Source organism: Camelus ferus, chromosome 30 (genome assembly GCF_009834535.1).
Source record: "Camelus ferus isolate YT-003-E chromosome 30, BCGSAC_Cfer_1.0, whole genome shotgun sequence".
NCBI lineage: Eukaryota > Metazoa > Chordata > Mammalia > Artiodactyla > Camelidae > Camelus > Camelus ferus.
The window spans coordinates 25,498,981-25,510,734 of NC_045725.1; the positions used below are offsets into that span (position 1 = coordinate 25,498,981).

Sequence of the window (11,754 nt, forward strand, 5' to 3'; positions counted from 1 at the left end):
AGCCCTTTCAGAGCACAAAATACAAAATATAAGCTTTTTAATTGTTTAATTTTAAAGTGACCATAAAGACATTCAATGTGTAAGAGAAGAAAGAATTTTAAGGGTTCTTTCTGGTTGTGGGTAGTGGCTCGGATCACTAGAAGGCGTTGGAATTAACTATATTCTCATTGGTAATAGAAAGGCAGCTACATGCATTTCATATGAGCAAAGGATTGCAGGTCCCAATTTCTGCTGCTGAAAAGGAAATACAGGAAAAGAATAATAATCTCGTCTTTACTCATAGAGATTTCACCGCAGGAAGGTGACGGTCACTCAGGAAGCTGGTGGTTAGCCTGGTGAAGAAACCAAAGGTTGATTTACTTGAAATTGCAGCTGCTCTGGGCAGTGGGAGGTGCAAGAGGGAGCTATATATTCCCATCTCACCGCTCACCACGCAGACGCTGACAGGCTCCCCGCCCACCTCTGCCTCCTCCAGGATCACAGGTAAGGGCTGCCAGCAGCGCTGCTTCACTGCACGGAGCTCTTCTCAAAGTGATAACAATGATGTGCATCGTCTCATTGGTCTGTTTCATTTTGTCTGATTGTACTTTACCTACTCTGCCAGGGCAATAGGAAAACGCCTTTGTCATCTGATTTACTCTTTAGGTAATTTCTTTATTTCCAAAAAGTATCAAATACTCCGTTAGGTGCATATGGGATGGGTGGTTATGATGTCTGGCCCCTACAGATCCTTCAGAAAAAAGTCAGGGAAGTGCCTCGTGAGACATGGATGCATGTCACCACATCAGTCTTTGTCTCGGTACCTGTTACAATGCATTTTCTACCCAGTCTTAGTACAGTCAGCAAGGATGGAAAGATAAAGATTCTATTCTTTTTTTCACAAAAGTTGTCTTTAAATATTAATTTTGATACTCCTCTCATGATGAAATGTACACAAGTACACTATAAAAGGCTTGAAAAGTAAAAAGAAGATAAACGTTATTTAAGAGAATCCCACAACTCATATATAAGGCATGATGTCTTTAAAGAAAATTACAGACTAAACTTCCCTTCAGTAAAGTCATTACAAAACGACGGATGCTTTTCCAGCAGCTCCAGACAGCGTCAAGACACCATGGATTCACTCAGTGGACCAATCAGCCACTTCGCAGTCGATCTGTACCAACAGATCAGACAGAGATCAACCGGGGAGAATATCTTCTATTCCCCCATCAGCATCATGTCAGCCTTTGGCATGCTTTACTTGGGGTCCCGAGGAAACACTGCTGCACAACTTCAGAAGGTAGGTGGCAGCTTCCTTTACCTGGAACGGTTGGCACTGGTTCCTCTGTTGTCTTGTGTGCAGATGGTCACAGATCTGGCAGTCCCCAGGGCTCGCACAGAGAGCTGCAAGCAGCCGCGTGACTGGGTGGGCCCGGGGTGGTGGGGGACACACGTCTCCCCCAGTGCCTGGCCCCCTCTGCTTCCCTGAGCCCAGCCCTCCTCTGGGACCCACATGAACCCCTACAACTGCCCCCCAACTAGAGGGGAAGAGCTCAGGTAGAAGTGACACATTGACTAAACTCCGTGGGAGGCAGCTTCGCGTGCTCCCTCTGCAGTGAGTGAAAATGAATCAGGAGTGTTTGAAGTGGCTGGTGATCAGCCCGCTTTGCTGGGTCGTCAAGGAGCAAAATGCTTACACTTTGCTTTACGTTCTTCTTAAGTCTTTGTTTCTTTATTGATTTTTACTTTAGTGTGCTTTGGGCTTTTGTTTTGCTTGTTTTCTTCGGTTCTTTCTTCCTCTGTCTTTCTTTGATGAAGTTAGGTCGTTAGAGTAAAGCTTCTTCGTCCCACTTCCTGTCTCCTGCAGGCCCTTCACTTTAAGGAAGTCGCAGAGAACCCAACAGCAGGAGCCACAGCGGATCCCGTGAGTCCCAGGGCACCTGGGCCTGGAGGGAGGTCACACATCCAAGACGGTCACACGTTACACTGGGAATTTCAGATAAACGGAGAAGAGTTTACTATCACGGGCATCTTAAGCGAAGTAGATGGGACAGATTGTTTCTCATTTCATATTACATGCTTATTTAATTCATCTGTTTTCCTGAGAGGCAATTAGCTTCTGCTTAACAGCATGTGTTCTGGAACCCAAAGGTAGCTTCAAAATCCTGCTCTGCTGATCACAAATGGGGAACGTGGCAAAATACAACTACTCTGGGCCTCAGAGACCTCAGCCCAATGAAAGATTTGCTGCTGTACATGCAAATACATGCAAAACATGACAACAGTGCCTGGACAACAAAAATCCTTATGCATGATATGTATTGTTATTATATGATAACAGTAATGACGATAATCACCAGACGTTACTAAACTTACATAATTTTACTTACTCATAAGTAAAATTAAGAGTAACCTAAGTTCAAGTATACTTTGGAAAATGATTAAATGAGAGTTCTGGTGTGCAGCCCAAATGCTCCATAACTTTTAGAGCAAATAGAAGGTTCTGGATTCAGACAGGCCTGAGTTGAAAACTTGACTCTGCCACATTTGTTCTCCAGGGAGAAGTTTTTTAATTATCCAAGCTTTCCTGATTTCATGTCAGTTGGACTAAATAAAGAGATGCTGATGGAAAGCCGTTAGCAGTGTACCTGCCACACATGGCTCCTAACCCAGAGTGTGGTGGTTGTGAGTGAACAGCAATTGAGCACAACCTGTAGGTCTTAGAAGGTAATCCCACCAAGAAGTACAAGGGGGCTTCAAGTCACAGCATAGGAAATGATGCAAATTAGACACTCCTGTACCACTGGTGACTATTAGAGATGCAGTCTCGTTCTAGCCCTTAGGGTTACCTGGGAAGCCAAATCTGACTGTGAGACAATTAAGGCACAGCTAGCAGTGGAATGGTGCTGCATCTCTGGTTCAAAGGAGAAATGCTTGGAATATGTTAGAGCAGGAGGCATTTCCAGGAAGACTGAGTGTAAGGATTACGATGGATATTTGAAATAAAATACACCAAAATTGAAAAAAAAACAGCAAACCTTATTGATGGAGATGCTAAAATATAGGCACAGATCTGACAAACTTAGGTGGGTTTAATATTTATATCGAGAGAAACTGATGAGCTCTCGTTTTGATGTTTGAAGGCTGAAAATCCAGAAAATCATCACTTTCAAAAGCTTCTGACTGAATTAAACAAACCCACCGATGCTTATGAGCTGAACGTCGCCAACAGGCTCTATGGCAGAAAGGAGTTTCCCTTTCTTCAGGTGAGTTTCCCTGGCTTGCCCACACCTTTCATTTGCATCCTGTCCTCTGCTCCCCGGTCTCCAAATGGGGGAGGAGTGGCAGGTGAGCCTGGCTGACCCCCACAGTGAGCATTTACCCCGGGGACATCAGGCTCCCGCACCACAACCCACCCTCGGGTTGTCCCAGAGCCTGACCACGCACCAGTGAAGTGGGGTTGGGATGGTCCCACGTCCTCTCTCTGGTCATGACTGAGCAAAATTTAATTTGGGGATGCTTGCAAAGTTACTCATGAATTACTCTTAATTCCTCTTTCTTCCTTCCCATGTCAAAGGAATACATGGATAATGTGAAGAAGTTGTACCTAGCCAGTGTGGAATCTGCTGATTTTGCGAATGCTCCAGAAGAAAGTCGAAAGATGATTAATTCCTGGGTGGAAAGACAAACTAATGGTACGTTATGAGAGGGTCACTCACTAAGAATCACTTTTGAGTCCCCGGGGTGTGTGATCTGCCCCCCAACCTGGACACTGCATGGGGTGCCAGGAGAGGGGTGAGATGAGACTGCAGAGGATGGAGGAGGACATGCAGATGGTGGGATGGTCCCAGTAAATGTGGAGAGAAACAAGGTGACCCAGGAGGGATCCCAGCACCAGCTCCTGGAAACACAGCTGATCAGCTGTAACTTTCAAAGCATCTTCGAGAAAAACCACTTGTGCCTTCAGGAAGACCTTCCATTTTCTTTCTTTGAAGGAAAAATCAAGGATCTGTTTCCCAGAAATTCTCTTGACAGCTCCACCGTTCTGGTGCTGGTGAACGCCATCTATTTCAAAGGGCAGTGGCACCAGAAATTTAAGGAAGAAAACACTGTCGAGGAAAAATTTTGGCTGAGCAAGGTATTGTGTATACTTATTTTTTTTTAATTATTTTCTTTTTCTATTTTTTTTAATGATGAGAGGTAATTAGATGTATTTATTTATTCTTGGAGGAGGTACTGAGGATTGAATCCAGAACCTCATGCATGCTAAGCATGGGCTCTACCACTTGAGCTATACCCTCCCTTATAATTTATTTTCATAACTTAATACAGCTCTATGTGAAATGTGAAATTTACATACATAATGATTAATGTACACCTGAGGGTAGAAAATCAAATTTGTCAAGGCTCTCTTTCCTTATGTAATTTTTTTCTTTAATTACTTGGGAATCCTTATAGAAACTCTTGTCTCTAACTCACAGATTTCCCAGATCATCCCTCAGAAGGATGGGTTTCGTATCTCAATGATACTATCCCTTTTTCTGACTTGTGGTCACTTGGCATTTGTTTCCACATTAATTGCTTGCAGGATACAAGCAAATCTGTGCAGATGATGAAAGAAACCAACGACTTCAATTTCACCTCCCTGGAGGACATGCAAGTCAAGATCCTGGAAATACCGTACAAAGGCGCAGAGCTAAGCATGATGCTGCTGCTGCCCAATGAAGTAGATGGACTGCAGAAGGTAAAGCTGTGTACCTCCAAGTCTTCCTACTTTTGCTTTGATTTCTAGCAATAGAAAAAAATAGGCTGTTCATACATTGGTGGTGCTGGCTGGCAGAGATCAAGTACGGAACAAACAAATAAAATAAATTCCTTATGGATCACAGTATGATAGGAAGAATGTAAAAAATTTCTGTTCATCACAGGTCACATTAATATTCTGATGAAATTATGGAAATGTCAGTTCACAAAGCTATATATCTTGCTCTACACCTTAATATTTTGCAGCCATAACAACTTGCAATATAATCCAGTCCACTCATTTAAACAGGAAAATAATACTCACATGTAGGTGACAGATTGAAATATTTGCAAATTCATTCACAAGTAATAAAAAAATGGAAATAACACAGGTGATATATTGCATACTAAATCACAGTGGTTTTGTAGACTGTGGGCAAATAGATTAATTTTGACCCCCACTTTTCAATGTTGAATTATTCTGTTCAAGGAGCCCAAAAGTCATTCAGAGCCTAATTGTTTGCAGTTTAAAAAAAAAGAATTAGAGAACTTTCCTCTTCTCATGTTATAATAGTTAAAGTTAATATGTAAAAATTTCAATATACAATGCCAATATCTTACATTTAAAGGACATTCTGTTAATGGTCGTCTGCAATTACTGGAGTAGCTGCTGCTGACGCTGATGTGGCAGCGAACTTCCCTCACTCAAAATGTATATGGAGTGACACTGGCAACTGGAAATCCTCAGGGCAAGTCCTGTGGCAATAAACGTGAACAAACATCAGAGTACTCTTGCTCCAGCTCTGCGGTCCCCATTATCCGGGACCCCGGGAACCCCAGTTCTGGGATTTTAGCCTATGGCAACAAGTCTAAATGAGGCAAACGCTTTTGGACAGAAGTGGCTCAAAATAATGAAAATTTTTGAAAAGCAACAATGGTACATGTTTGTGTTACCAGTAGTTTAGCTTAGGGTTTGACACTCAGTGAAGGTATATAGAGTCAGATGTTCATTAAATAAAGATATATACACTGAGTATGAATTTAATGAAGTATCATGTAACAATTTAAACTTGATTAGAGAAATATATATCTCTTTCAGAAAAGTTTACAAATAGGTTAAGCAAGAGAAAAGAACAAAAGTAGGATGTATGCTATGAATTCAGAATGTAAAAATTTATGAAGGAAAGGACATTAACAAGAGAAGACTTTGAAAATGAGGCCTGCCACACATATGGAGCATGAGAATTGACACTTCATCCTTTACAAAATAATTTTATTTAATGATTCTGTTGCTGCATATACATATATATTTATACATTTATACCTATATACAATGTATAGATATTTATACATATGCATCTAATTATGTGTACACAAATAGATAAAAATAGCAAAGTCATGAAGATATAAGATCTTTTATTTGATTAAATAATATATATTCAGGTCTCTGTTACATTTGCATCCTCGGATTAAATCTAATCACTTCAATCTCCTGTACTTACACTTACTGTTAAGATAAAGGTTCCCCACACGTTACAATCCAGTGTTAAGCTGGGCTCCATGTCCTTGTTTTCCATCATTACAGCTGGAAGATAAACTCACTGCTGAGAAATTATTAGAGTGGACAAGCTCACAGAATATGTGGAAGAGTCAGGTGGATTTACACTTACCTCGGTTCAAAGTCGAAGAGACCTATGACCTCAAGGCCATACTGGAAGCCCTGGGGGTGGTGGACGCCTTCAGTTCACAGGATGCTGACCTCTCAGGCATGACCAGGAAACACAGGCTGGCGGTGTCTAAAGCCGTACACAAGTCCTTTGTGGAGGTGAATGAGGAGGGCACGGAGGCCGCAGCGGCCACAGGCATCACTGTGGTGGCAACATCAGCATCAATACCACATTTTGAACGTTTCCATTGTGATCACCCTTTCCTGTTCTTCATCAGACACAACAAGACCAACAGCATCCTCTTCTTGGGCAGAGTCTCTTGCCCTTAGATGTGATTACCCTTGCACGGCCCTAGGGGCACATGCACAGAGTCCTTCTGATACACTCATTGCTGGAAGCAACAGGTTCTCCTCGATGTGTTTCCCTTTCCAACCTCACGGTCATCACTAAGAATCTAACCATTGAAATAACTATTCTGTCTGTCACTCTCTTTCTACAATCACATGTTGGCCTACTTTATTTCCCGATGATAATTTCTCTTCGGACAAAATGTCCAAAATATGATACAAGTATACTTCAATACTTTATCTTAATCTAAGTTTGAAATATCCTATCTGCTATTTCAGAAAATTATAGCTACTATTCAAACCTATTGACCTAGACACCCACATGTATTTGAATTTTGGTGGTATGTGGGACACTTACCTGTCCTCATCTTTTGGTTTTATGAAATACATTATCAATAAAACAATGACTTATTCATATCATTTGTTGCTTTTCCTCGTTTTTCTTTTCAACAAATTTTGGTGGTATGTGGGACACTTACCTGTCCTCATCTTTTGGTTTTATGAAATACATTATCAATAAAACAATGACTTATTCATATCATTTGTTGCTTTTCCTCGTTTTTCTTTTCAACAAATTTTGGTGGTATGTGGGACACTTACCTGTCCTCATCTTTTGGTTTTATGAAATACATTATCAATAAAACAATGACTTATTCATATCATTTGCTGCTTTTCCTCGTTTTTCTTTTCAACAAAGTGCCCACCACACATAGAAAAGATAATTTAGAAATATATGGTTGCATTTAAAAAAATACAAAGGTAGTAGAGCATGATGACGCAGAAGAGGCAAGCCACTACCAGAACGTGAATGGCTGTGTAACCCATGTCCAGAACTTAAACATGAGTCTAGAATCAGAGACTGGAAATAAACTGAATCTCTAAAGATGTGAGGCTGATGATATGATTAGAGTTACCGAGAGAAATATGGTCATTGTAGCTAAAGGCAAGGATGGCATCACATTGGAAGAGAAGAAAGTGTCTAGAAACAAGGACCAAGATAGGGCACTCAAGTACATCAAGATATAAATATCAAGTATTTCCAGTTTTTATTTTCTGGAACATAGCTTTTTAAGAAAGGACAGGAAGAATCTTTTAGAGTTGACAGATATGTTAATGACATAGATTGGGGTGATGGTTTCATAGATGTATACACATCTCAAAACTCATTAAGTTGTACACATTAAATAGGTACAACACTTTCTATATCAATCATACATCAATGAAGCTATGTTTTAATGGAAAGTAAAAAAAAGGAATGCATTCTATGCCTAAAAAATAAAAATAAAGATAATAGAGTTTTAATAACAAATACAATGTTTATGTACATACAAAGTACCATCTGACAGGAGAGCACCGCATTCCCATTGGATTGACCAAAGTTGAAATTAAAAGACTAATCAAGCCCTCTGTGGAGAGAATGTAGATCAACCACAACCCTCATGCGCTGCCGGTGGGAATACAAAAGCTGCAACCACTTGGGAAAGCATCTTGCAATTTCACTTTTTCCATCATATTTAGATAAAATTGACCTACAATTTTGTGTAAGTTTAATGCATACTACGTGTTCATTTGGTACACTTAGATACTGCAAAATGATCCCGCCATAGCTTTAGCTAAGACCTCAATTACATCACAACGTTACCATCTCCTTCTTGTGAGCTGTTTTTGAGCAAGGATGGCTGTCTAATTATTGATCTCTGAAGGGGAATGGAGGCTGAGTTCTCCTACGTGGCAGTTTAGGTGATGTCACTCCAGAAATCTTTAAATCTCTATGGCTGAGCAACGCACTTGTGGACAAAGTTTCCCTCAACTGTACACAGAGACCTGTGTCGGTACTTTCTTAGAAAATTAAAGGTATTACCAATGGATCCAGTAATTCCATGCCTTGATGTTACACTAGAGCTCTGAATACACATGTCACAAAAGGACTGTATGAAAACCTTCATTGATGCGTTATTTGTGACTGTCGAAACCTGGGGAAAACTCGAGTTTGTGTCAGCAGGTGAGCTGTAATGCAAACTAAAGGGGGGCACTTGGTGGTGAAAAGAAGAAACTACTGATCCTGCAGAAACATGGATAAAGCCCAGCACTGTGCTGTGCGAAACAGGAACTGGACAGAGAGAGCACGCGTCCTGTGATTCCAGCTATATGGTGCCCTGAACAAGCAAAACGAACGTGTGGTGACAGAAAGCTGCTTGACGGTTCCCGAGGCTGGACTTGGGGAAGAAACTGATTGTTCAAAACTCCAAGGAAAATGTCGGAGTGAGATGAATGCTCTACAACTTGATTGGATGATGATCACAGTGGTTTGCATTTGTCCACAGTCATCACACTGCACTCTTATAACGTGTGGATTTTACTTTATGTAAATGGCACCTCAATAGATTTGATTAAGAATGACATAGAGGAGGAGATTTGAACAAAGCACCCATAGTAGGTATTGCCTCAGAATTATTTCTGCTGTAGGGAAACGCTTCATAATTAAAGCTGTTTTTAAGACAGCCCCCTATTTAGGAAAACAATTTTCAAGGTGCATTAGGTATACTTCCATTTAATCTCACTTAATTTTATTTTATTTAAAAACATTTTTTTAAGTTTTTTTTATTGAGGTGTGGTTGATTTACAATGTTACTTTCAGGTGTACAGCCAAGAGATTCAGGTATACATATACATGGAAATACATTTCTTCTTTTCACGCTCTTTTCCATTATATGTTATTATAAGAAATTGAATATAGTTTGCCTGTACTACACTGTAGGTCCTTGTTGCTTATCTTTTTTATATATAATAGTGTCTATCTGTTCATCCTAAGCTCCTACTCTATCCCTTCTGCACACTTTCCCCTTTGGTAACCATGATTTGTTTTCTATGTCCATAAGTTTGTTTTTGATTAGTAAATAAAATTTGTATCATTTCGTAAAAATTCCACATACAAGCCATATCATATGATATTTCTCTTTCTCTGTCTGACTTACTTCACTAACTATGATATATGATAAACTCTAGGTCCATCCACGTTGCCACAAGTGGCATTACTGCATTCTTTTTCATAGCTGAGTAACATTGCATTCATCTCACTTAATTTTAAATGGTGTGTACTCGAAGGCAGTGATTCAATAAATCTTCCATTTAAAATGTGTCCTAATTCATAAAAGACAGTAACTCTGAAATGGCTTGTGTGTGTGTGGTGTCGGGGGTGGGAGTGGAGGATCTGTACACTAGTATGCTCTGGGACTAGAACCTTGATTCTCACTGTACACAGTGGGAAAGTCAAATATTGTCTTACTGTTTTCATGAAACTGGTTGTGATCTTGTGGTCTGGGGACTCCTGGAGTCTGCGGAACACACAAGAAGAATCCTTTGCACACAAGTGAATGCTGGAAATGTCTACTGGATTAGGACTTCAGAAAGTATATATTGAACTTAAGCAGAAACTGAGCCATTAAAATATTGAGAAAGAAGCCACATTTCAGAGGGTGAAGAAGGAGAAACACGGAGTCTAGTCGCTCAAAAACTTGAAGGAGAAAAGAAGTTTATATACAGGGAGTGGCTGGAGAGACGGACTTTGCTTGCTTAACAATGAGAGAGAATGTCAATGTGTTGACACCAGGAGGGGCCCCACCCGAGACACAGAGGTTCATTCAGGAAAGGTGTGCAATTACTGTTCCTGAGGAAATGGAGGTGGTAATACAAAGAGAGAAGGAAGAGTTACACGTTACAGGACACAAAAGTCTGAAGTTTAGAGGATGACGGGAAGATGAAGAATTTCTAAAATGATATTCGTTTTTCTTTAATGAAATAGGAGAAAGAGACACCAAGTGAAAATGATCAGGCTATGGGATGAGTAGAGAATTTCAGAAAGGAAAGCAAGTTTACAGAAGCTTTGAGTGAAATGCAAAAAGGAGCTGACTCAAGATAATAGAAAGTTTGGGAAACACTGTTGGGAGAACAGCTTAAATCAGAAATCATGGCCCGTGTGTGTGTGTGTGTGTGTGTGTGTGTGTGTGTCAAAATAGACATAAAGTGAAATTTACCATTTTAATCATTTCTAACCCAACAGTCAAGTGGCATTAAGTACATACATTGCTGTGTGGCTGTCACCAGTATGGTGGCTCCTCAAACTGGTTCCCAGAATAGTTGCACCATTCCCACCAGCAATTCTCAAGTGTCCCATGTTCTTCACGTCCTTGCCACACTGCGAGCTTCTGTTGTGCACATTTCCATATCTTCTTTCTAAAAACGTCTATTATTCAATCTTTTGCAATTATTCAACTGGCTTTTTCATTTTTGTTGTTCTTCTTGTTGAGTTGCAGGAGTTCTTGAAGTATTGTGAATGTTAAACCTTTATCAGATATATGGCTGGAAATGTTTTTCCATGTTCTGTGGGTTGTTTTAACTCTCTAGACGGTGCCTTACGATGCATAACAATTGTAAATGTTGATGATGTCCAAGTTATGCATTTTCTCTTTTGTTCCCTGTGTTTGGGTGCATATCAAAGAAATCAATGTCAAATCCTATGTCATATTTTTCTACTATGCGTTCCTCTAAGAATTTTGTACTTTTAGCTCTTACATTTAGGTTTTTGATTCGTATTTATAAAAGATACTTCCTCTTAGTTTTATTTTTTCTATTGTCTGTCTAGCTTTGATTTCAAAGTAGTGTTGACCTCAAAGAATTAGTGGGGAAATGCTCCCTCCTCTTCAAAGTATCAGTAGAGTATGAGAAGGAATGGTGTTAATTTTCTAAAATATTTGCTACAACTGACCATTGAATCCTTTTAGGCCAGGGCTTCTCTTTTACAGAAGAAACCATGATTATTTAGTGAAGAAAAAATAGGACCATATTCATTTTCATGATCAGATGAAATACAATCCATCCACCATCCTGTCTATGAAAACATCATTCTCTCTCCCGGATTCTGCCACTCAATAATTTTAAGATCCGCAGGGTGTTTCCCAAGTTGGGATGTAGGGGGGGAGTCATCAGCCTTCTGCTTCTTTAAAGAGAAAACACTT

General features: G+C 40.0%; 1 protein-coding gene across 3 annotated transcripts; it reads left to right on the forward strand.

The window, feature by feature from the left end:
* Positions 1-448: 448 nt before the first annotated feature.
* LOC116660617 (serpin B4-like) lies at positions 449-6,882 on the forward strand. 3 transcript variants are annotated; one of them, XM_032470466.1, is made up of 9 exons: positions 457-483; positions 605-645; positions 1,090-1,282; positions 1,850-1,906; positions 3,126-3,248; positions 3,560-3,677; positions 3,978-4,120; positions 4,571-4,726; positions 6,311-6,882. In XM_032470466.1, the coding sequence occupies exons 3-9, from the start codon at positions 1,115-1,117 to the stop codon at positions 6,719-6,721; spliced, it is 1,176 nt and encodes a 391-aa protein (XP_032326357.1). In that variant the 5' UTR covers positions 457-483; positions 605-645; positions 1,090-1,114; the 3' UTR covers positions 6,722-6,882. The 3 variants fall into 3 exon arrangements, with proteins under 3 accessions (XP_032326356.1, XP_032326357.1, XP_032326358.1); XM_032470465.1 differs by lacking the exon at positions 605-645 and having other exon boundaries at positions 449-483; XM_032470467.1 differs by lacking the exon at positions 457-483 and having other exon boundaries at positions 1,093-1,282.
* Positions 6,883-11,754: the final 4,872 nt, after the last annotated feature.